Genomic DNA, 23,016 nt, shown 5'->3' with positions numbered 1-23,016 from the left:
TTTATTTGCATTCCTAGTCTAATCAGTAAATCTTTATGTAATCTCAAACCACAATCTAAGGTCTATATGTAAAAATGCTTCACATCATGGAATATTTTCTCTACAGCACACCTGATATTGAGCAGGAGGTGGATGTGAGGAAACGGTGACCTCTACTGAAAGACAGCGGGTTGCATGACTGACATCACCAGAACGTTAGGGTGAGTATTTTTACAAGTGGAGTCATCATGAAATCAAAACACTATTTACTTCTTAAATACACATTTCTGGTCTCACAGTATCACATTACTATACCTATATTGTTGCAAAATTCGTTGTACAGTATCACAGCAGTTTCAAAGAAAAATAAACACTAGAGGCGCTAAAAGAACGACTATTATTGCCTTTCACACTAATCACGAGTAAAACGGAAGATAAGTTCATAAACACTTTTGCACTATTTCTCACACAATGCTATCTTATGACATCTAAACATTTTTACTTTAGTAGACGTGTAAGGCGATGTATTTTAATATTTGTATTACATAACCAACTAAATTTACAAGCTTGATCAATTGTGAGCAAATTTTGCGCTCAACTGATAGAGCACTGCACACGCCATGTCAAGGACCGGGATACGAGTCCTGAAGAGCACGCCGCACTCGAGTCAACATAATTTTCATGAGATCAGGCTGAAAAAGAGTGCCTTTGTAGTATTTTTTTAAAATGTAGGAACTTGTTCTGCCTCTGAAATTAATTTCCTTTTTTGATGACATCACCTAGGCCACATGGGCTAATGGATAATAGCCAAAAAGCTAATAAGCCAAATAGCTGGTATGTAACACTCACTTTTCATGATCCAATCAATTCCAGATTAATAAAATCCAGTCCCGCTCAATTTTTTTTCTCAACATTGTTTCAATTTAAAATGTGTCACAACACTGAAAATGCCATTTCATGTTGACCTTAAAGACTCCATGAAATCAAAATTGGAGTTTTGTGGCTTTAAGTCTATTTGCTTTGAAGCTATATACTAGTGTACTTCTAAAATGTTAATAAACTATCTTTTAGCAGATATATGCTCTTAACAAATCAGTGAAAACGGACCAAAAATATTGATATGTCACAACAATGACTTGACCAACGGTGTGAGTTGGAGGCGGGACTATCTGTTTGTTTGATCAACTATATACAGGGGGGTACATTTGGAAAGCTGTTTGGAAAATAATGTTTATTTGTGAAATTCCATTCGAAGGCACTAGTGGCTCTGAAAGCACAAGCTTTATTTAGGAAATACATCAATAAAGGGCAAAACAATTTGCTAATCAAGCTCTTTAGTGGGGTATTTAAGGTCATCTACTTTTGTAATACAAAGCAATACTGTTCTGAACTATTTGGACAGCAACAATTGTAGCAACCATTTTAATAGCCAAATTTCCAAAGGAATTTGATGAATCCCATTTTGAATTTGGAAACAATAGAATGGCAGGGTAAGTGTATTAATGTACTTCAAAAGCCCAGTTTCCTCAGAGTGGGAGTTGTTCTTCTGCTGAGAGGGTGGCTGCCTTTTCTGTAGCTGGAAATTCGTGAAACTGAATCCACTCTTTTGGCTCCTCACAGCAAGACAGCAGTCTATAGTGGGCGGCGATTGTTCGCAACACAATGCTGCTTTTTAAAGGGTGCCACAGCGATGTTAAATATATATCTGAAATATTGTTACCCTGGCTCAGAAAAATCAGAGCGGCCGGGCTGTCTAACCACGTAGGTCCATTAGAACATCACCGATCCTCCATTTGGTCATCTAATGGTTAGCTGGAGACCTGGCGAGGCCTACAAGCCACAGTGTCTCGCACCCACTGTGAAATTTGGTGGAGGATCAGTGATGATCTGGGGGTGCTTCAGCAAGGCTGGAATCGGGCAGATTCGTCTTTGTGAAAGACGCAGTAATAAAGCCACGTCCAAGGTTATCCTGGAAGAAGAATTCCAGCTTCCTTCTGCTCTGACAATGTTCCCCAACTCTGTGGATTGGTTTTTCCAGCAGGACAATCCTCCATGCCACACAGCCAGGTCAATCAAGGTGTGGATGGAGGATAACCAGATCAAGACCCTGTCATGGCCAGCCCAATCTCCAGACCTGAACCCCATTGAAAACTTCTGGAATGTGATTAAGAGGAAGATGGATGGCCACAAGCCACAAGCCGAGCTGCTTGAATTTTTGCACCAAGAGTGGCATAAAGTCACCCAACAGCAATGTGAAAGACTGGTAGAGAACATGCCAAGACCCAGCTGTGATTGAAAATCAGGGTTATTCCACCAAAAATTTATTTCTGAACTCTTCCAAAGTTAAAACATTAGTATTGTGTTGTTTAAAAGTGAATTTGAACTTGTTTTCTTTGCATTATTTGAAGTCTGAAAACACAGCATCTTTTTTGTTATTTTGACCAGTTGTCATTTTCTGCAAATAAATGCTTTAAACGACAATATTTTAATTTGGAATTTGGGAGTAATGTTGTCAGTAGTTTATAGAATAAAACAAAAATGTTCATTTTATTCAAACACATATATAAATAATAGGGCTGTCGATTTAACGCATTAATTCAGTGCGATTCATTTTATTAAAAATAATGCGTAAAAAAAAAATGAACGCAATTAATCGCAATGCCCCCGGACTGTAATAAGGAAGATTCCTAAGAAATGCAAGAACAGATGTGATCTAGGAGCTTTTCACAGCTTTATACCATGTGTGCCATTAAAGAGATGGTAAGTCTATTCCTCATAGCCTCATTTTCATTCCCATTAAAAGTCAAAGATAGCACTACCTTGAATAAGGGCTATGAAGTTCAGCATGCAGGTCTAATCTGCACCCGGTAACTTCCGATCCTTATGCCAACAGCTTGACATAAATATGATCAAAGCTTTTGATTGGCTCAGGGGCAAAGGCAAACTAGCCCCTCAGGCCATCGCTGAACGCTCGTTGCACATGCGCATGACATTCTCCAGATCTCCACTGATTACCATTGAGGATGAGGGGTAGCCCCAAGCATTGCAAATAGAACGATTAAATGGCTTTTATGCAACATACCTTAATAATAACAGAATTTCTAAAAAGAATATATACTTAAGAATATATATTTTTTTATTTTATAATTGATATAAAACACGTTTAAATTGCAGAACATACATTATTTCTTAAAATAAATTTATGATGGCATGCAATTTGCACAACAGCACCACCTCTGGTGAGGCTTAGCCCCAATTGCCCCTAATGTAGAGTCGCTGCTGGATGTTTTTGCCATCATTCTGAGTAAATTCTAGAGACTGTTGTGCGTGAAAATAAAAGGAGATCAGCAGTTACACAAATACTCAAGCCAACCCACCTGGCACAAACAATCATGCCATGGTCTAAATCATTAAGATCACATTTTTTGCCCATTATGATGGTTGATGTGAAAATGAACTGAAGCTCCTGACCCGTATCTGCATGATCATAAACACTGCTACCACACGATTGGCTGATTAGATAATCACATGAATAAGTAGGTGTACGGGTGTTCCTAATAAAGTGCTCAGCGAGTGTACATGTTTAAAATAAGTCTATAAAATATATGTATAATATATATATATATATACACAGTATATATAAACACACACCCACACACAAACAGGCGTGTGTGTGTGTGTTGGTTGCATATACGTGTGATTTACACAAAGAGAGCTGCACAAATCGAGGGGATTTTAAGAATCGATACTGAGATTGTTTCATTGAAGATTAATCAGAAAATCTATATTTTTACCCAGCCATAGTTGTCACAGACAGCCTAAGTCCCCATTCACTTTCATTGTATGAACATTCTTCGAAATTTCTCCTTATGTTCCACATGAGGTAAGAACTTTGGAACAGCATGAAGGCATAAGAGTATAAGACAGAATTTTATTTTTGGGAGAACTATCTCTTTAAGGATATCAGTCCACTCTGGTGTGCACTATTTCTGTTTTAAATACACATTTCTTGGCCACAAAAAGGTGGCTAACACTCAATTCACTAGTCAAAACACATGATATTAAAATGGGTCAGCTGCCCTACCTAAATATGACATCTTTTGAACCTCAATATAATGCCACACTCCTGTTTTTTGAATCAAGGCTTCCCCCTCCAGTCCAGAACCCTACCAGACCACTAGCACCCCAAAGAGAAACCACATGAGGGAGTGGACCAGCCTGTAACCGGGAAGAACAGGGAGGCTGTTTATTTCTGGTGCATCTCTACTCAATGACTCATATATTGGCTGGAAAACTGGCCTGGACTCCCAACAGCTGAGCATGTGCCAACTACAAGGCATATAACTTGTGTACTGCCCACCCACTCTGTTTTACCCCCGTCTCAATCGCAACGCTCGTCATCTGCCTATTTTCTACCGCGCTTAATCCTCTAGTAATCATCAGATGCAGGGTTTTACAATCAACATTGGATATGACCTTGAGCTGGTTTAGAAAAGGCCAGACACATTAGTGGATGGGTACAGGGCAGAGAAAGAAGAGTTATAAGTGGGCGGCTCTCAGCTTCACTGGAGATGAAACACAAATTCGATGTCCCATTATAGGCAACAGCAGGCCACAAAGTCCAAACAAGGCCTGCTCATACAAAGCCAAAAACTGTCAAAATTCTTTAAAACCCAGACAAAACTATGCAAGGAAAAAAACAACACAACTGAGACTGTAGGTTCACCTGCATAGAGGATAAACATGGTTTGAAACAGCTACAATGTATCTCGTGCTGTTATTAACTAGCTACCGAGAGCATGAAACATTCAATGTTTTGCTTTACTGATTATTGCAATTATTCACAGTTCATTGGATCTTTGCCTAATACCATAAACCTGGATGTTAGTTCTCTTCACCTGTGCTTTTGTTTGTTAAGGTAGCCTGCCACAGATGCTAATGAGCAGCCTAAAAATTCACTTGGGTTTTAATTCTTGCCAACCATCATGCAAATCTATTCCCCAAACAACAAATCCACCCATTAAATGAAGATGTAGCTGTGACAGTCACACAATTCCCAGTGATCTCATCTCTCAAATCCCCCATGAGTAAACCCGGGTTCATGGGAACGAAAGAGGTGACAAATCCCCGGCATCTCTTCCCAGAGCTCAGAGACAGATGATATCCCATATTCTGACCTAGAACAGCCACGACTCTGCTCCTTCTCACAGACCCAAACAGGGAGTCCAACCTCCACATAATCATTTGTTCTCCTATCAGCAGTCAGCTTACCCTTGATCAGCCGATAAGAGAGATGGAAACCTCTAAAATGCTGGACTTTGTTTGGAACAACACACTACTATACAGCAGTTCATTTTATATCATTTACTGATAACAGTATGCACATTTTCTGTATGCTTGGAATATTCAGATAACCTACATTTATACAACACTGATTTTACTGTGTGGGAAACTGTATCCCACAATTAAATGCATTCAGAATGGCATATTACCATACTATTCTTACTACTTCTATATGGATATTAATGGAAGAAATAGTAAGAGTAGTATGGTAGAAAATGGTAGAAATAGTGAGAGTATGGTGTAGTACATGGCATATAAATTAAGTAGTATGATAGGATTTGGTAGAAATGGAAAGAGTGGTGTGGAAGTATATGACAGCAATAGTAAGACCTGTATGGAATTATAAGGCAGAAATAGTAAGAGAAGAGCAGTGTAGTGCAGCAGAAAAAGTAATAGTATGGTACTGAAGAAATAGTAAGTGTAGTATGGTGCAGCAGAAATAGTAAGAGTGGTATGGTAGTATAAATCATAAATAAGACTAGTATGGTGCAGCAGAAATGGTAAGAGTAGTACTGAAGTATACATCAGAAATAATAGTAGTATGGTGCAGCAGAAATAGAAAGAGTAGTATGGTATAATACATTAGAAACAGTAAGAGTAGTATGGTGCAGCAGTAGTAAGAGTAGTACCAAAGAATACATCATAAATAATAATAGTATGGTGCAGCAGAAATAGAAAGAGTAGTATGGTATTATACATTGTATGGTAGTATACATCATAAATAATAATAATATGGTTCAGCAGAAATCATAAAGAAGTATGGTAGTTTACATCATAAATAATAATAGTATTGTGCAGCAGAAATAGAAAGAGAAGTATGGTACATTAGAAACAGTAATAGTATGGTAGTTTACATCATAAATAATAAGAGTAGTATGGTTCAGCAGAAGTCGTAAGAGAAGTATGGTAGTATACATCATAAATAATAATAGTATGGTACAGCAGAAATAGAAAGAGAAGTATGGTAGTATACATTAGAAACAGTAAGAGTCGTATGGTAGTTTACATCAGACATAGAGTCGGGGGCCCGGGTAGCTCAGCAAGTAAAGACGCCGACGATCACACCTGGAGTCGCGAGTTCGAATCCAGGGCGTGCTGAGTGACTCCAGCCAGGTCTCCAAAGCAACCAAATTGGCCCGGTTTCTAGGGAGGGTAGAATCACATGGAGAAACCTCTATAATCTGGTTCGTTCTCGGTGGGACGCGTGGGGAGTTGTGTGTGGATGCCGAGGAGAATAGCGTGGAGCCTCCACAAGCGTTATGTCTACGCTCAACAAGCCACATATTAAGATGTGCGGATTGACATCTCAGATTAAGAATGAGATTCGTCCTCCACCACCCGGATTGAGGCGAGTCACTACTCCACCACAAGGACTTAAAAGTGCACTGGGAATTCGACATTACAAATTGGGGAGAAAGAGTCGTATGGTAGAATACATCAGAAATAGTAATATTATAGTGCTGCAGATATAGTAAGAGTAGTATACATTAGAAATAGTAGTCATAGTATGTTAGTATACATCATAAATAAAAAATAGTATGGTGCAGCATGAATAGTATACAGTAGAAATAGTAGTAGTAGTAGTAGTAGTATGGTAGTATACATTAAAAACAATAAAAGCAGTATGGTAGTATACATCAGAATTAGTAGGAGTCGTGTGGTAGAATAAATCAGAAATTAATATGGTAGAATGAACCAGAAGTAATGTATTTTAGCTACTAAGTAGTGGAGTTCCAACATCAGCACTTTTTAGTTGCTTTTCCTTCACTTCCCTAGAAATACACATAAAAGGCACAAATTATATTTTGCTTATCATTAGTTCAAAATGTTTTTAAGAATCATGAGAAACATCAAATCAATGTCCAAATTTTTGACTGGTAGTGTAGCCCTGAAGACATATCTACTCAGAGGTCATTGAAAACCTGGATTTACTGACTCAGCAAATCACACAAAATTGTTCTTGGACAATGCCTAACACTGGAAAAAGACGGACAGAAGACAAGCCAGCGTGCTGCCACAAGAATGCATTTTTATTCACTGTAGAAATGTGTGGCGTCCTCGCAGAACACTTCAAAACCTTCAAATGAGTTTGTGTTTGAGCAATAGTAATTGGGTCGTATACACTATAAATAAACTTAAAATGGATGTATATGCCAGTCTTTTTAACAAACAGTAACCTCCAAGTTTAAATTACCATGTGTGGGGGGAAATGTCTAAGAAAGTTTTGAAATTTGTACGAGTAGCCCATGATCGTGTGGCTTCTACTTGAGATACACCAAAGTTAAATATGCTCCAAATTACAGTCGTTACAGGACCCTCAAAGCCAAAATTAGAGGGAGAATGCTCAGGCAGTACTATCGACTGCTTTATTGAATGGCTTCTCCATATAATTACCAAAACAAACTAATCCATCTGATCTTAATCATATGAGAGCGTCGTGTCATGTTTCAGATGATGCTTTGCGATCGCAGTTACTCTAGAATCAACCGGTAGTTTTGTCAGCAGAGAACTTTGATGTCAGTCTGAGGTTTTTGGTTGTCTTCTAAACCGAAACATTAATCTGATGGAAGATCATGTCTCGGGAGACTCTTTGACAGCAGGAGGAATTGATTACCCCACTACGGCCTGACATTAATGACAGGATAACCTTTAACCCCAGTTTCCCTCATCTAAAGCGAGCCATCGTTTTTCAGTGTATCATATTACGACATTTAACCAAATTTCAACATCAAATCATGTGTTATTGTTGTGCTTTCTATTTATAAATGTATCTCATAATAGCTCAAAAGTTCAGACTCACAATGTTTTTTTTTGTTTGTTTTCTGTGTTGTATGATTGCAAGTACCAGGACAAGAATCCTTACAGTAATAGTTCACCCAAAAATGTAAATGATCTCATCATTTACTCGCCCTCATACCATCCCAGATGTGTATGGCTCTCTTTCCTTAGCTGAACACAAATGAAGATTTTTTAGAAGAATATTTCTGCTCTGTAGGTCCTCACAATGCAAGTGAATGGTGGCCAGAAATCTGAAGGTCCAAAAAGCACATAAAAGTAATCCATACGACTCAAGTTGTAAAAAGTATATCTTCAAGAGGTGATAAGTGTGGGTGAGAAACAGATAAATAGGAGTAATTTGTTTACTCTAAATCTCTACTTTCACTTTCACATCTGAAGTTTTTACAGTAAAAATTGACTTCTATATATTGATCTGTTTCTTACCCACACCTATCATATTGCTTCTGAAGACATATATTTAACCACTGGAGGCTTATGGATTAGATTTTTTTATTTGTTTTTGCAGATTCCCTTGCACATAACTTCTACCCCCTGATGCCGCTTGCACTTTTATGGACACCGGCCATATAAATATATTTACATATTACATATTTATACTTCATTCTGTACAATGCACCTTCAGTTTTATACTTATTCATTTGCACCTTGTACTGTATTCATAGAGATTTGCATTGAGCTGGTCTCTGCTTCTCCACCTCATAACTTTGCACTCTAAAAAAAATCATATTGTATATACTCACATATTTATATATACATATTGCTATTTGCACTTCTGGTTAGATGCTAACTGCATTTCATTGGCTCTGTACTTGTATTTTGCACAGTGACAATAAAGTTAAATCTAGTCTAATCTAATTTATGTGCTTTTTGCAGCTTCAAAGTTCTGGCCACCATTAGCTTGCATTGTATGGACCTACAGAACTGAGATATTCTTCAAAAAAAACTTTGTGTTCTGCAAAAGAAAGAAAGTCATACACATCTGGGATGGCATGAGGGTGAGTAAATTATTTTTGGGTGAACTATGCCCTTCACAAATTGCGTCAACATTGATCAACTATATTTTGATATTTAATGTATTTTAAGTCTAAAAATATATAATTTTTTTCTCATTGTATTTTGTATTTAAAGTAATATTCCACTTAAAACAAATTTATTATTTACACAACCACATTTATTTCCAAAATCAATGACTTATTCCACAGAACATAAATATATATTTAAAGGAATAATGTCACTGCCCTTTTTCATACAATTAAACAATATGTTGACTGTCAAGCTCCAAAAAACAAATCTCCATAAAAGTATCCTAAAAGTAGAATAGAACTTCTAGAATAGAATATTCAAAAGCTTCTACTCATTAAAAAAACATTGTGAGAAACGGACCGACATTTCAGTGAAAATCTTGCCCGCCATCAAATATCTCAAAATGCTTATTCAGACTTTAAGTGTGAAGGCGAATCGCAGCATGTTTGACGATGTCAATGACACCAAACGTCATTGGTTGTTGAATGTCGTGCAACCGACCATAATGCACCTAGTTTCCACAGAAGAAAGTAAGTCAGAGGTTTGGAATGACATGAGTGAATAAATGATGACAGAATTTTAATTCAACTTAAATGTCTAAAGTGACTCGAATGTTTAAATAACTGAAGTAATGAAGTACTTGAAGTCACATCTGTTCATTTTCATTTCTGATCTTGTGAAAAATCTTAGTCTTCCTTTTTAGAAATTCGTAATTTTAAGTCCTCATCAGATACACAATGCAAAGACATTGTTATGTTAATTAAGAGGTTCATTCTTTTACAGTATCTAGATCATATTGTAAGTCCGATAAGAGTTGTGCAAATCACATCCATTTACCAAACTTTTGTACAAATTTTGACCCTATCCGTTTAGACGTAGCATTTAGAAAAATATGGCTTCATTTCCACCTGTGGTCTCTGACCCATGTCTGTGATGCACGGCAACAGTGATGTATAGGTGATTGTTCTTACCTCTTGCAATGCAACCTCAGCTTCTTAGACACACATTCAATAAATTATCCACACAACATTAAGGATATGTCTGGATTTAAAGCTGCAATCACAGGTTTCATTTTGGACAGTGTTATAAGAGGCAAGGCAATGCTCAACACATTTAAAGCCTTCCTGTCATCTCTGTGTCATGGTGTATTGACAACATAATCACATATAGGAAGGCATTCAATTTTCAATACAGAGAGAAAAAAAAAACCTTTTTGAATAAAACAAGTGGTTCCTTGAAAGAAGTTTCCTTCACACACAAATGTAAAGTGTGTTTAAAAGGAACAGTTCATCCGAAAATCATTAACTCACCTTCATGGTGTTTCAAACCAGTATGACTTTCTTCCATGGGACACAAAAGGAGATTCTGACGGACATCTCTTTTTGTTTCATGGAAGAGACAAGGTCATACGGGCTTGGAAGAAGAATTTTAGAACCATTTTGCTTTGCATTTCATATTTCAATTTGTTTGCTTGTGTGGCTTCTGATGCATCTTTTTCACTCTATAATGTTACAGATGTAAAAGTTCTGCATCATCTGAATAGGAATCTCTCTTTTTCCTTTGACTCAAATAACATATCCGAATACTGTTGTTTTGAAAACCCAGAAAATTCAACAGCAGCCCTGATTTTCTATGATTAATGTCTCCCTCTACTGGACAAGATTGAGAAACAAAATATAAAATAAAAAATAAAAACACCCTTTAAATCTCAGGAGCCACAAAATAATGTGCCACTAAATATCACAGTATAATATAATAGTCTGTCGATATTAGAGGTTGACCGATAGTGGATTTTGCCGATACTGACAACTAAGGTAGTGAAAAAGGCCTGATGCGTGTTTGTTGTGCAACCAAAATCCCAATAATAACCATAAATGAATAAAGATTTGGTGCATAAAGCAGGACTTTTAATTATAAACAAGCCTGAAATGGACTGGGGACTCTTATTTTGACATGTATGTGCTTCCAGCTCAAACAAACACGCAAGTTAAACAAAACATGCACACTTATAATCCTCTTTAATGTACTGTATAACAATGGAATTACTTTAAAGTAAATAAATACTAATAAATACTGTATGAGCATTAATAATATAAAGTAGATCATCATTCATCAATAGTAGACCATCAGCGATAGCTTGTGAATTGTCATACTTGTCTTATTTTATTTTTTTTATAACATTTCACAATAATAATCATGATTTAGTCCATAAAAAGCAATGCAGACAAAGTCATGGCTTTGTTGCAAAGATATTTTAAGTAAAAATTCACCAAATTAAGCTTTTAGTAGTATATATATATATATATATATATATATATATATATATATATATATATTCAACAGATGAAGGGCTTTGGTCACAGAGGATTAATAATTTAAAAAAGAATAATGCAACTATCAGCGTCAATTTGCAGATAACCGACAGTTCCAAAAAGCAACTATCGACAGCAATGAATCGGTAAAACCGATATATCGGTTAACCTCTAGTTCGTACAGCCATAACATCAAATAATGGCACATTTACTAATCTAAACCAACAGATTTTCTGCTCCTTTTTTTTTTTTTTTAGCACTTTTTAGCCAAAGAAACAAATGAAAATGTAATTTTTTACTAAGGATTTACAATAAATAGTACTTCTGGAATGTTATTTCAAATGCAAGATGAACAACTACAACACAAATCATTAATAAAAGTAATAACAAGAGGTTTCTGATCATAAAATATAAAGTAATCCGTTGAAAAACTAACCAGCCAATTCATGACCTGAAATTTCCTTTGTTGATCACGTACAGTTCTTTCCAAGCTTCTGTCCAGACTTTTAACACCAACCAGGTCTACCGTTCAATACATCTGCAATGGAGTTTACTGTTCATGAATAAGATCAGTCTTCAAACTGAACGATTGATTCTTCACAGCCTAAATGTGCTGTGAAATCTTTAGTAATCGATTTCCAAAAAACACAGCAGCTCACGAGTCGCCGGTCATGATAGAGACAAATTCCTCTTGATTAACTAAAAGACAATAAATACAAGAACAAATGTGATCAGTTAAATTCACTTTGCTTTTAACCTACTTTTTCACCACACAGACAATTAATATCTTGCTGATTAAATTACATATCACAGCTTTCGACAACAGCACTCATTTTCACTGCTCCCTTTTTTGTTGGCTGCAACACATTAATTTGCGGTTTCATAATTGAGAAAAGCACTTAGGGCCAACTGGGAAAAGCACAGTAATTACTTCCATTCATCAGAGGCAATAAAAATAGAACTTTTTTTCTCTCCCTTGATAAAAAAAAAAAAAAATCAAGCAACTTACTCTCGCCGTCCCCGTCTGTGTCAAATTCATCAATCATGGCGCGCAGGTCTTCATCGCTCATGTCTTCGCCAAGTTCTCTGGCCACTCGCCGCAGGTTCCTCAGGCTGATCTTTCCCGTTTCATCATCGTCGAACAGTTTAAAAGCTTTCAAGATTTCTTCTTTTGGGTCTCTTTCTAATATCATGTCCATCACTTGAGAGAAAACAGAAAAAAAACTATTCAGCACTTTTTCAGCAAGCCATTTTTTTTGGCTTTCTGAGACTATAATGAGAGATATTCACCCGTCTGAAAAACAACAGTGGTTTTCAATTGGTTTTGTTTCAGGACTCATATTTTACATTGGACATCAAGTTTACAGTACTACAGTTGTTTAAATATAAAATGCATGTTTTGCTTCATATCAAGCAAGCAGAGTTTTCAAGGGATAGTCAAGGGATAGTTCACCCAAAAATGAAAATTCTCATCATTTACTCGCCCTCATGCCATCCCAGATGTGTGTGACTTTCTTTCTTCTGTAGAAAACAAAGATTTTTAGAAGGATATTTCAGCTCTGTTGGTCCTTACAATGCAAGTAAATGGTGACTAGACCTTTCTAGCTCCAAAAAGCACATAAATGCAGCATAAAATTAATCAAACAACTCACGTGGTTTAAATCCATGTCTTCTGAAGTGATATGATATGATATGTGTGGGCGAGAAACGCAAATAAATATTTGACTATAAATCTCCAATTTCACTTTCCACATTCGTTCACATTCTAAAAGTGGCGGTGGAAATTTATTGTAAAAAAAGGAGTCAAATATTTATCTGTTACTCACCCAAAGTGCTTCAGAATACAAGGATTAAACCACTGGAGTCATATGGATTACTTTTATACAGCCTTTATGTGCTTTTTGCAGCTTCAAAATGTTGGATCCAATTCACTTGCAATTAATGAACAAACAGAGCTGATATATTCACCAGAAGAAAGTCATACACATCTGGGATGGCATGAAAGTGAGTAAATGATGAGATAGTTGTCATTATCTGGGTGAATTATCCCTTTAATAAACAAAAACAACTTACCCACTTCTTTGAAATCTTCAAATGTTATTTTCCCGGTTCCTTCTCTGTCATAGTCTTTTAAGATCTTCAACACATCTACTTTCTTCACCTCAAATCCAAGTGCTCTCATCGCCACCTGGAAGATCATTTTTAATATCGATGGAACATAAATATATATAAAAACACTTTCTTGCCCATAGCACGTCAGAACACGATGTTATTGTAATTATTAACAATACCAGCAACAACAAACAATATTCTTAAAAAATAAACGAATACTTTCATCAAGAGCTTTGTCTGAATTTGATATGGGAAAAGTCTTATTCTCACAGGTTTACCTGCCAAGATTAGTTACTAATCCATTTATTCAACAGAGAGTTACCTGAAGATGAATGAAGATTCATTACACATGTGCTGTGTTGTTTTAGGAATCTTTACCTTTAACTCATGATAATCTATTTCTTTGTCCTTGTCTGTATCAAAGAGTTCAAATGCCTCCTTGATTTCAACATTTTGCTCTTCGGTAAGTTCTCTCCTTTTCTTCCTTTTACTCTTATCAGCAGTTAGGTCTGTCCTGATGGCACATATATGGAAATGAAAAAGGATTTAAACAGGAACATTTAAACATTCAGAAATCAGATTTAGTCTTGTTCAATGATATAAAGAATGTGCGTTGTTCACCCCCCAATATATATATATATATATATATATTCTCAAATTATCCTAAATCTGTGTGATGGTTCTTTCATGGTATATGAAGTGATTGACAGCCTCGGTTAGTTATTCCATTCAATGAAAGTGAATAGTGACTAATGCTGTCAGTCACAAACATTCTAACATCTACTTTTATTTTCCAAATAAAACAAAAAAAGTCGTACGGGTTGGAACAGCATGAGTGTGAGAAAATGATGACATAATTGTCATTTTTTTGGGGTTAACTATTCCTTTATGTTTCTATTGAAAAACATTACATTAGTTCAGATAAGCCATTTACCCAGATAAATCTATTAGCTGCCCGTCACAACCTTTTGAGCTGCCTACCAAGACAACATTTTTGAACATCGTTCATTATAGTCGATAATGCTGTATTGTCAGTGATTTATACACAACAGGGCGCAATCGAATGGAAAAATAAAAATCTGAGAGTAGGATTTAGCTTTTGTTCGTAAAACAATTTGAGCTTCACTCTAGAATCAATAGTGCTCATTAAAGGATGTTTATTTGTACGTATTTTCATTATAACTGAACAGAATCACAGGCACCAGCTAGTATGCTAAACACACAGCAATTCACTTAATAAACAATCAGCGATAGTAACTAAACATCTCATCTTTACCTGAGAGACAGGCTCATTTTTGCAGTATGAAGGCAGTAAATTCACTAATATTGAAACCCAAATCCGTCCAAAAGGATTAAAGATTGTCGGATTCAAAGTGCTGCTAATAAAGGACACAGACACCAAGCTTAGCGCGTTGCTAGTTGATTGTCAAGAAGATGCTTTCGATTGGCTGCGGAGGGGCACGTATCAAGAGAAGGTTACTTGTGATTGGTTGTTAGGGACCAAAGCTTTCTATGCCGTCTTTTGATTGGTGCTCCTCGCTGTGAATAGGCGGTGCCTAAGCAAAATTACAGGAATGTACAGAAGTACATGCGCAGAGATGGCGATGCATTCATATCTGCTGTGAAGAATTTTGCATAACATCTGCCCTGTCAAATCTTTGATCGCTAAATACACTGACATTGATGGTATTTTTTGCAATGCTGAGAAAAAACTTTGACACATGTATTTATTTATTCTTTAACTGTAATAAAGGAATTGCAATATATTTAAAATTATGTTCTCTGGCAATGTCAGTGATGTTCTTACTGTGACTGTATACAAATAGCTCTTTTCCATGATCTTGTGACAAATAACTTGTAAAGTTGTTGAAAAAATTTTGGGCACACATTAAATAGTATAAACAACTAGTTTTATATAGTTAATAATATGCATATTAAAATAATAACAGGGCTGTTGCACGTTTTCTGTTGTTGTGGTGGTTTCTGCTATTCTTACAATTGTTTTTAGATATTTTTTATTATTAATAGACTATATATTCAACAGAACTTAGGTTGAGAGATAAGACTTATATTGTATAATACTTACATTGTGTGATAAGATTTAGTATTTTTGATAGCCTATGTATAGTAGTAGTATTTGATGTGATATTTTAAAGGTGATATTTTGACATTTAAAGAAGTATATTTTGTATAGATATTATATATATATACACACAATATTGTGCAAATACCACATACACTTGAAAATGTGGGCTGTTTATAACATTTGAAAATGACATCAAACCATATATTAGTTAAACTTTTAGGGGAAAAAAAACTTAAGTCATAAAGGAATTGGAATTTATATATATATATATATATATAAATTATCTGGCAATGTTAGTGCTTATTACTGTGACTATGTAGAAATTCCACATTTCCATGTTCTTGTGAAGTTGTTGAAAAAATGTTGGGCACACATTTAAAAACAACTAGTTTTATATACTATATAATATCATACAAATAACAAATGGATGAATCACAATAAAAATAGCTACCACTAGAATATCACATTTACTGAACAGCTAAAATATTTTATCTAAATTTAAATGTAGTTAAAATACTAAAAGTATTGAAATCATGTGAGAAGCCATAACAGGACTGTTCCAATTTTTCTGTTTATTTTTTATTTTTTTGTTGTTGCTTTTTATGCGATTCTTACTATTGTTTATATATTTTTTTATCATTAATAATATTTTTCCGCAAACTGTTCAATTAATCAGTTCAGACTGAAGGAAATTATTACTTACTCCTCCATTTACAGTCCAAATTACAGTTACCCACCAATAGAGGTCACCCAACACCGTGTAAACAGTGATATGCCTCATCACAAGTCATCTTTAACCGCGACAAGGAAGTTCAGGAAAGTTTTGAGGACTCAAAAAAAAAAAACTTGGTTTTATCAAGTTCACAGCACCGTGTGAGTTATTTTCAATTTCCTATAGTCTCTTTATCATGGCATGGTCAACAGTGGTAGCGAAGCGTTTTATAGCACATTTAACGGAAGTTACATGGGTGGCTCCCTGTTAACCACTTCCCCTCTGATTAGCCCAGGGCCCCATTATCTGTTCTAAAGAGGACTTTGTGGGTTTCAGCTCAAAATATCTTAAGGTCATCAAACCACACCCCAACAGACTTAGTCCCAGACGAGATTACTCTTGTGATATGCATGGGGTTTTAATTACCTCGCTTCTCATGTCAACTATTCAGTTCCATTGCACCCAAACGGGCCTTGTTTGCTTGTACTCGATCCTGTGCACATAAGCCATGCAAAACACACTTGCCCATGATTTCATCATCAAAAAGGAAAGTGTTTGTGTTTTTAAGTGCATGCAAAGTACAGCATTCCTTCATAGAGTTGTTTCTATGATATCTTTGGCATCACAAACACTATTTTATGTTTCACCGCCCTGTGTACCATACAGTGTTGACATGTTTTGGTGCTATTGCAAGTCAACTCAGGTTAGAAGGTTCAGAAAGTACTAGAGAAAGTAATGACTTCATGACTCTAATGGTGGTCCACACTCTCTGACAGGTCCTTGGTTATGAGCCTTGTACAACCAAAGCCTGTCTATCCCATGTAGCAACTCTTTCTAATTGGACGATACTGGTCACATGACAATCCGTTCATTTCATTAGCCTACTTGTGACAGTCATGGTGCTGTGGTCTTAAGTGCTGTTCATGTAAGGACCATCCAATCCCAGAACCAGCTGGACTTTTTTGTGTGTTTTTCTATATGGTTGTTGCCATGTTAATTCATTAAAATACCTGGATAATATCTATAATCATTTAAAAACATAATTAATGCAATATTATATCTTAAACACATTTCAAACACAATTTCCCACCATGGTTTGCTTTGCTTAATCCTGTTTTATTGTGTGTTATTGTTGTGCGAGGTTAGTGTGTCATGGGGGAGGTACACTGGCTTTGACTGGCTGGTACTGAACAAAAGGATATGAGGAACTACTATGATGCTGCTGAGGCTGGACCTATCTAGTTCAGACTGGTAACTGGGTGCTGGTTTCAACACTAACAAGTTCATTGGGGGTGGGAGTGTTTTTTTAAATTATTTATATTATTAATATTGTCATCTGTTTGGTTAATTTAAGGAAGACAGCCTTCAGAGGTTTCATAGTTACTATTTTAAGAGGTAATTATACTATGTGATAATGTGTCACTTAATATGTCATTGAGAAAATTATTTTGATTTATTGTATAGATAAGTGTTACTACTGGAATTAAACAGATTGAAATGATCAATTATATTTAAATTAACATATTATCATTCATTTACACTTTTATCCAAAGTGACATACAAATGAGAAAATGCTGACGCGATTTATCATAAAGAATAGAAAAAAGGCAGTACCACAACATCAATCTTTCAAGAGTAAACCAGAATAGTACAAATGCTAGACTAGTAATACATCTACAAAAAAGAAAGATGGTAGAGAAATTTTGATATAAATATAGAGAATATATACAGTCTCAAATTAATTTTTTACAATAAGGGTACATATTTTCCCCCCTGGATTTGGGACATTTTCTGCCTTTATGAGGGCTTTTTCCCCTAACCATATAAAACTAACTGTGCATCATCCATTTATGTAAAATACTTTAATTTGATCAGTTCATTTATACAAATTCTCAACAACATTGACCATTTAAAAGTTTGACAATTTATTACCCCTTATGTATATCTATCTATCTATCTATCCACACAATGAGAGAGAGAGGCACACACTAGGCAAGCCAGGCAATTGGGCAATGGGCCCCAACAGGCAATGGGACCCAACTGCTTTCAACTTGACACACAGTCTTAAAAACAGAAACACAAGGTGAGAGAAAAAGCAGCAAGATGCGACACAAAGACCAGAGATGGACGAAATAGACCAATACTTAAAAAAAACGCAGACGGAACACAAGAACGCGTTTCCAGACCTTTGCATTCACTATTCTGTTGTGCTCCTTCTCGCTGATTTGGGCACAAGAACGCATTATGTGAATGGCCACACAATAAAGCAGATTTTGGGGCGATGTCAACAAGCCCAAAGTAAAAATGTAGGCATCATTTCAATAACATCCACATTTTACTTATTTCTCTACAACCATTTTGCTTCAATTATAGTCTTCAATTACTACTTGTACTTCATTTTATGTTTCCAAATGTAATTTTGTGAGATTTTGTTGTACTTAAATGCAGCATACCTCAGAAAGCTGGGCCGGGTGTTTGGGCTTGTACCTGAGGTAAGGTTCATCTCACCATTGGGGTGGTGGGAGGTAGAGATAGAGAGAAAAGAGCCAAGATTAGCATTCTTTATCATTACCACCTAATTATCAATACCAAACTTTAGAATTTAGAATACAATATAGATGCAAGTTTCACTGTTTAACTTACCTGACAGTCGTCTACTCCATTATGGACTGAGCGCAATACCAGGTACAGACAGAGGAGGCGCTGACATGTACAGGCAGATATTTCCCCTATTAATGCTCCGATATGAGACAAAGTCTGCCTCTGTGTGTGTCAGGGGCGAAAATTTCATCAAAATGTTGGGGGGGGACAATAAACAACAATTCTCAAGAGCAATTTTTGAAGGGGACACCAAGGTTTTTTTTTGTTGTTGCCCCGTTTGCATTTGTATTATTTTATTTCTTAAACAAGTATTTTAAGAATATATCATTATATTATTTACAGTACACATATTTTAATGATATTTTAGGGGGGGACAACCCTCAGATAGAGGGGTCCTGACCCCCCCGACAACCCCCCAGCTCATTTTCATTTTCAACGTGTGGGAAATATTAAGACTAGCAAACAATATCGTTAATGATGTGATCATTTAAAGAGTTTATCATAATTTAGTGTCTTTCAAAAATGGCGCTCACTTAAATTATTTTTGTAAATATAAGCACACTGGTGGCCAAAAGTTTGAAATAATATAAAGATTTTGAAATTTGTACTTTTATTCACCAATGTGGCATTCAACTGATCACAATGAAAAATTACTATTACAATTTGGAAAAAAAACATACTACTACTACTTAAACTACTTCAAAGTGTTCTCATCAAAAACTCCTCCAAGTGCAGCAATGACAGCTTTGCAGATCCTTGTTATTCTAGCTGTCAGTTTGTCCAGATAGTCAGGTGACATTTCACCCCACACTTCCTGTAGCACTTGCCATTGATGTGGCTGTCTTGTCAGGCACGTCCCACACACCTTACAGTCTAGCAGATACCACAAAAGCTCAATGGGGTTAAGATCCATAATAACACTCTTTTCCAATTATCTGTTGTCCAATGTCTGTTCCTTTGCCCACTCGAACCTTTTCTTTTTGTTTTTCTGTTTCAAAAGTGGCTTTTTCTTTGCAGCTCGTTGAAGCTCGTTTAAAGTTTGCTGCACAACATTTGGAAAAGCCAGTGAAATACTGGGAGAATATAATGTTGTCAGATGAGAGCAAAATTGAACTGTTTGGATGCCATAATACACACCATGTTTGGAGGAGAAATGGCACTGCACATCACCCTAAAAACACCATACCAACAGTGAAGTTTGGAGGTGGGAACATCATGGTGTGGGGCTGCTTTTCAGCAAATGGTACTGGCAAACTTCACATAATTGAAGGAAGGATGAAGACCGAGACATTCTTGACAAATATCTGCTGCCATCTACCAGGATGATGAAGATCAAATAAGGGTGGACATTTCAGCAAGACAATGATCCCAAACACACAGCCAAGGAAACTCTCAATTGGTTTCAAAGAAAGAAAATAAAGCTGCTAGAATGGCCCAGCCAATCACCTGACTTAAATCCCATTGAAAATCTATGGAAAGAACTGAAGATCAAGATTCATAGAAGAGGCCCACGGAACCGTCAAGATTTGAAAACTGTTTGTGTGGAAGAATGGGCCAAAATCAAACCAGAGCAATGCATGCGTCTAGTTTCTCCATACAGGAGGCGTCTTGAAGCTGTCATTACCAACAAAGGCTTTTGTACAAAGTATTAAATAAATATCAGTAAGCATGTTCAATAATTTTCCCCTGTGTCATTTCACATTATTACACATAACTTATTTTGCTGAGCTCATATGTTTTGGTTTCTTTGTATGTATGGATTAGTTGGGTTGTTACCAACATCTGGTGAAAATGTCACGTCAATACCACCTTTGGAAATATATTTACTGAAAAAAAGGTTGACTTTATTTCACCCGCTGTGTGTGTGTGTGTGTGTGTGTGTGTGTATATATATATATATATATAGTAACATCTGATATAGTTCTTATATATACATTTTTTATTATTATTATTAGGGATTAATAGTCACATTCTAACCATAAAAGTATTTTTCTCCATTAAACACCTTTTACATTTCTCTCTATTTCAACTTCAATATATAAATGTTTTCAGACGATCACCAGTTTATTTTAATCTGTGATGATTGATGTTGTTTCTGAACTGTATAAATATTAAATACTGAAACATGGCTAGTAATTATAATTTAGAATTTGCCATGATTCATTGGTAATTAGTTGTTTAGTTTCTCAACACCCATGAACGGTGAAATGAGTCACATTTTTATTGTTTGTTTGTACTAATTAATGGGTATCAAGTAGGGCCTACTTTGAAATAAAAGTCAAACATATTTTTCCCTACCACAATGTTTCTACTTCAATGCTTTAAATAGAAATTAAGCGAAATCTGGAATAACATGCAATTTTTGTTGAAAATACAGCTATTTCTTCTTGGAACATATATCAGCTTTTATGAGTAACAATGCATGAAACACATGCAATAATTAACGTTAATGAATAGCATAATTACTTTATCCAAATACCTATTGACTCATCATGTACCTGTGGATAAAGAGTCATTTGATGGGATAACGTGCAGTTTCACAATAGGTGCTTTCCTTTCTCTTAACCACTCCACCCCAAATACCTGTTTCTTGTTCTTTCACCTCAGTAATGGTGTGATGTTTTAGACATGCCCCCTTATTGTTGCTGCATTCTCATTGGCTGAAGATGACATTGTGTGATGCAGCTGTGTAGGTCACTGTACACACAGGACCACAAGGAGTTTTTGTCTAGGGCAGTGGTGGCTCAGCGGAGGGCAGTGGTGGCTTGGCGGTTAAGGCTCTGGGTTACTGACCAGAAGGTCAGGGGTTCAAGCCCCAACACCACCAAGACACCACTGTTGGGCCCTTGAGCAAGGCCCTTGAACCTATCTGCTCCAGGGGTGCCGTATCATGGCTGACCCTACACTCTGTCCCCAGCTTAGCTGGGATATGTGAAAAATAAATAATTTCACCATGTATATGCAGAAATGTATGTATAATGTGTGAAAATTGATCAATTTATTTTATTTTATTATTATAATGGATACACGTACCAAAAATATTTTTGAGAAACAAGTTTCATGTGTGGTTGCATAAAAGCTCTTTGAGTAGCCATATTTGTCTGAAGATCAGAGGGGCACTTGATAATCATGTGGAGATGTTTTTCTTGTGCCGTAAGGTTGAAGACCTCATGCGCTCATGTGGCTTCTCACTTGTATTCTCTCACTGAGAATGAAGCAAAGACAGATGTTGTGTGTACACAATTCCAAATCATGAAGCCGCAGGGGTCCTTGGTTTCCTGACAAACTTGCACAAAGCCAAGAAAAACAGTGCAGCTATTCTGAGCCCATTTGACCCATCTTCTATATGTAATATGCTGCACAGAATGGTGTGATGTAAAGTTAAATGAGGTAAACACATGGATTTATAAGGTTGAACTGACTCTGTATTTGCACCCAATGGGTGTGTTTAAATGTACTTAAATGTAAATTGCTAATAACTATAAAAAAGTCAGACCATTATAAAACCAGACATCACAACAAAATGAAAATGAGCTGGGTTTTCTCTGTAGAGTTTGATAGGGAAATATGGGAAGCAGATTTACTTAAGATTAATTTTGATACCCTAATATGGTTAGTTGCATTATATAATTTGCATTTTGCATTGTTTTTCCCTGTGGCCCCATAACAGACCTACAACCCATGAAAACCACTGGACTTTTGACTAGGCGGTCAGTAACTGTCAGTTGTCGGAAAGGTCATAAGAGAAAGGAACCTGACCTCAAACCAGTGAACATCAGGCTAGAGTTTTATGCATGCGATTTTGAAAGCGCTAATTATTGTTATAAAATATATAACATCAATACAAAATAAGTGGGCAAAATTGCCACTGAAAGTGATCCAAATGCCTCTGATATTTCAAATGTGGATGCAAAATCTCCCTAGTTAATTCCTCTGTATTTTTAATTTGCTGTCAAACATTTGATGTAATATATTTCATTATATTCTATTAAACCTATTGGTTTAGTACAGGTTTAGTGCTTCTGCAGACAATGCAATGACCTGTAGCT

The 23,016-nt window shown here is 36.1% G+C and overlaps 1 protein-coding gene across 2 annotated transcripts; it reads right to left on the bottom strand.

Moving 5' to 3' along the window:
• Window positions 1-9,157: 9,157 nt before the first annotated feature.
• On the bottom strand, window positions 9,158-18,914 carry LOC127636821 (centrin-3-like). 2 transcript variants are annotated; one of them, XM_052117573.1, is made up of 5 exons: window positions 18,820-18,914; window positions 13,947-14,082; window positions 13,530-13,644; window positions 12,466-12,657; window positions 9,158-12,155 (listed from the first exon to the last, which is right to left on the bottom strand). In XM_052117573.1, the coding sequence occupies exons 1-5, from the start codon at window positions 18,867-18,869 to the stop codon at window positions 12,112-12,114; spliced, it is 537 nt and encodes a 178-aa protein (XP_051973533.1). In that variant the 5' UTR covers window positions 18,870-18,914; the 3' UTR covers window positions 9,158-12,111. The 2 variants fall into 2 exon arrangements, with proteins under 2 accessions (XP_051973533.1, XP_051973534.1); XM_052117574.1 differs by lacking the exon at window positions 18,820-18,914 and adding an exon at window positions 14,845-14,987.
• Window positions 18,915-23,016: the final 4,102 nt, after the last annotated feature.

This window comes from Xyrauchen texanus, chromosome 44 (genome assembly GCF_025860055.1).
Source record: "Xyrauchen texanus isolate HMW12.3.18 chromosome 44, RBS_HiC_50CHRs, whole genome shotgun sequence".
NCBI classification, from domain to species: Eukaryota; Metazoa; Chordata; class Actinopteri; order Cypriniformes; family Catostomidae; genus Xyrauchen; species Xyrauchen texanus.
Note: the sequence above shows the minus strand (reverse complement) of the source record. Positions and strands in the feature narration are given on the sequence as shown.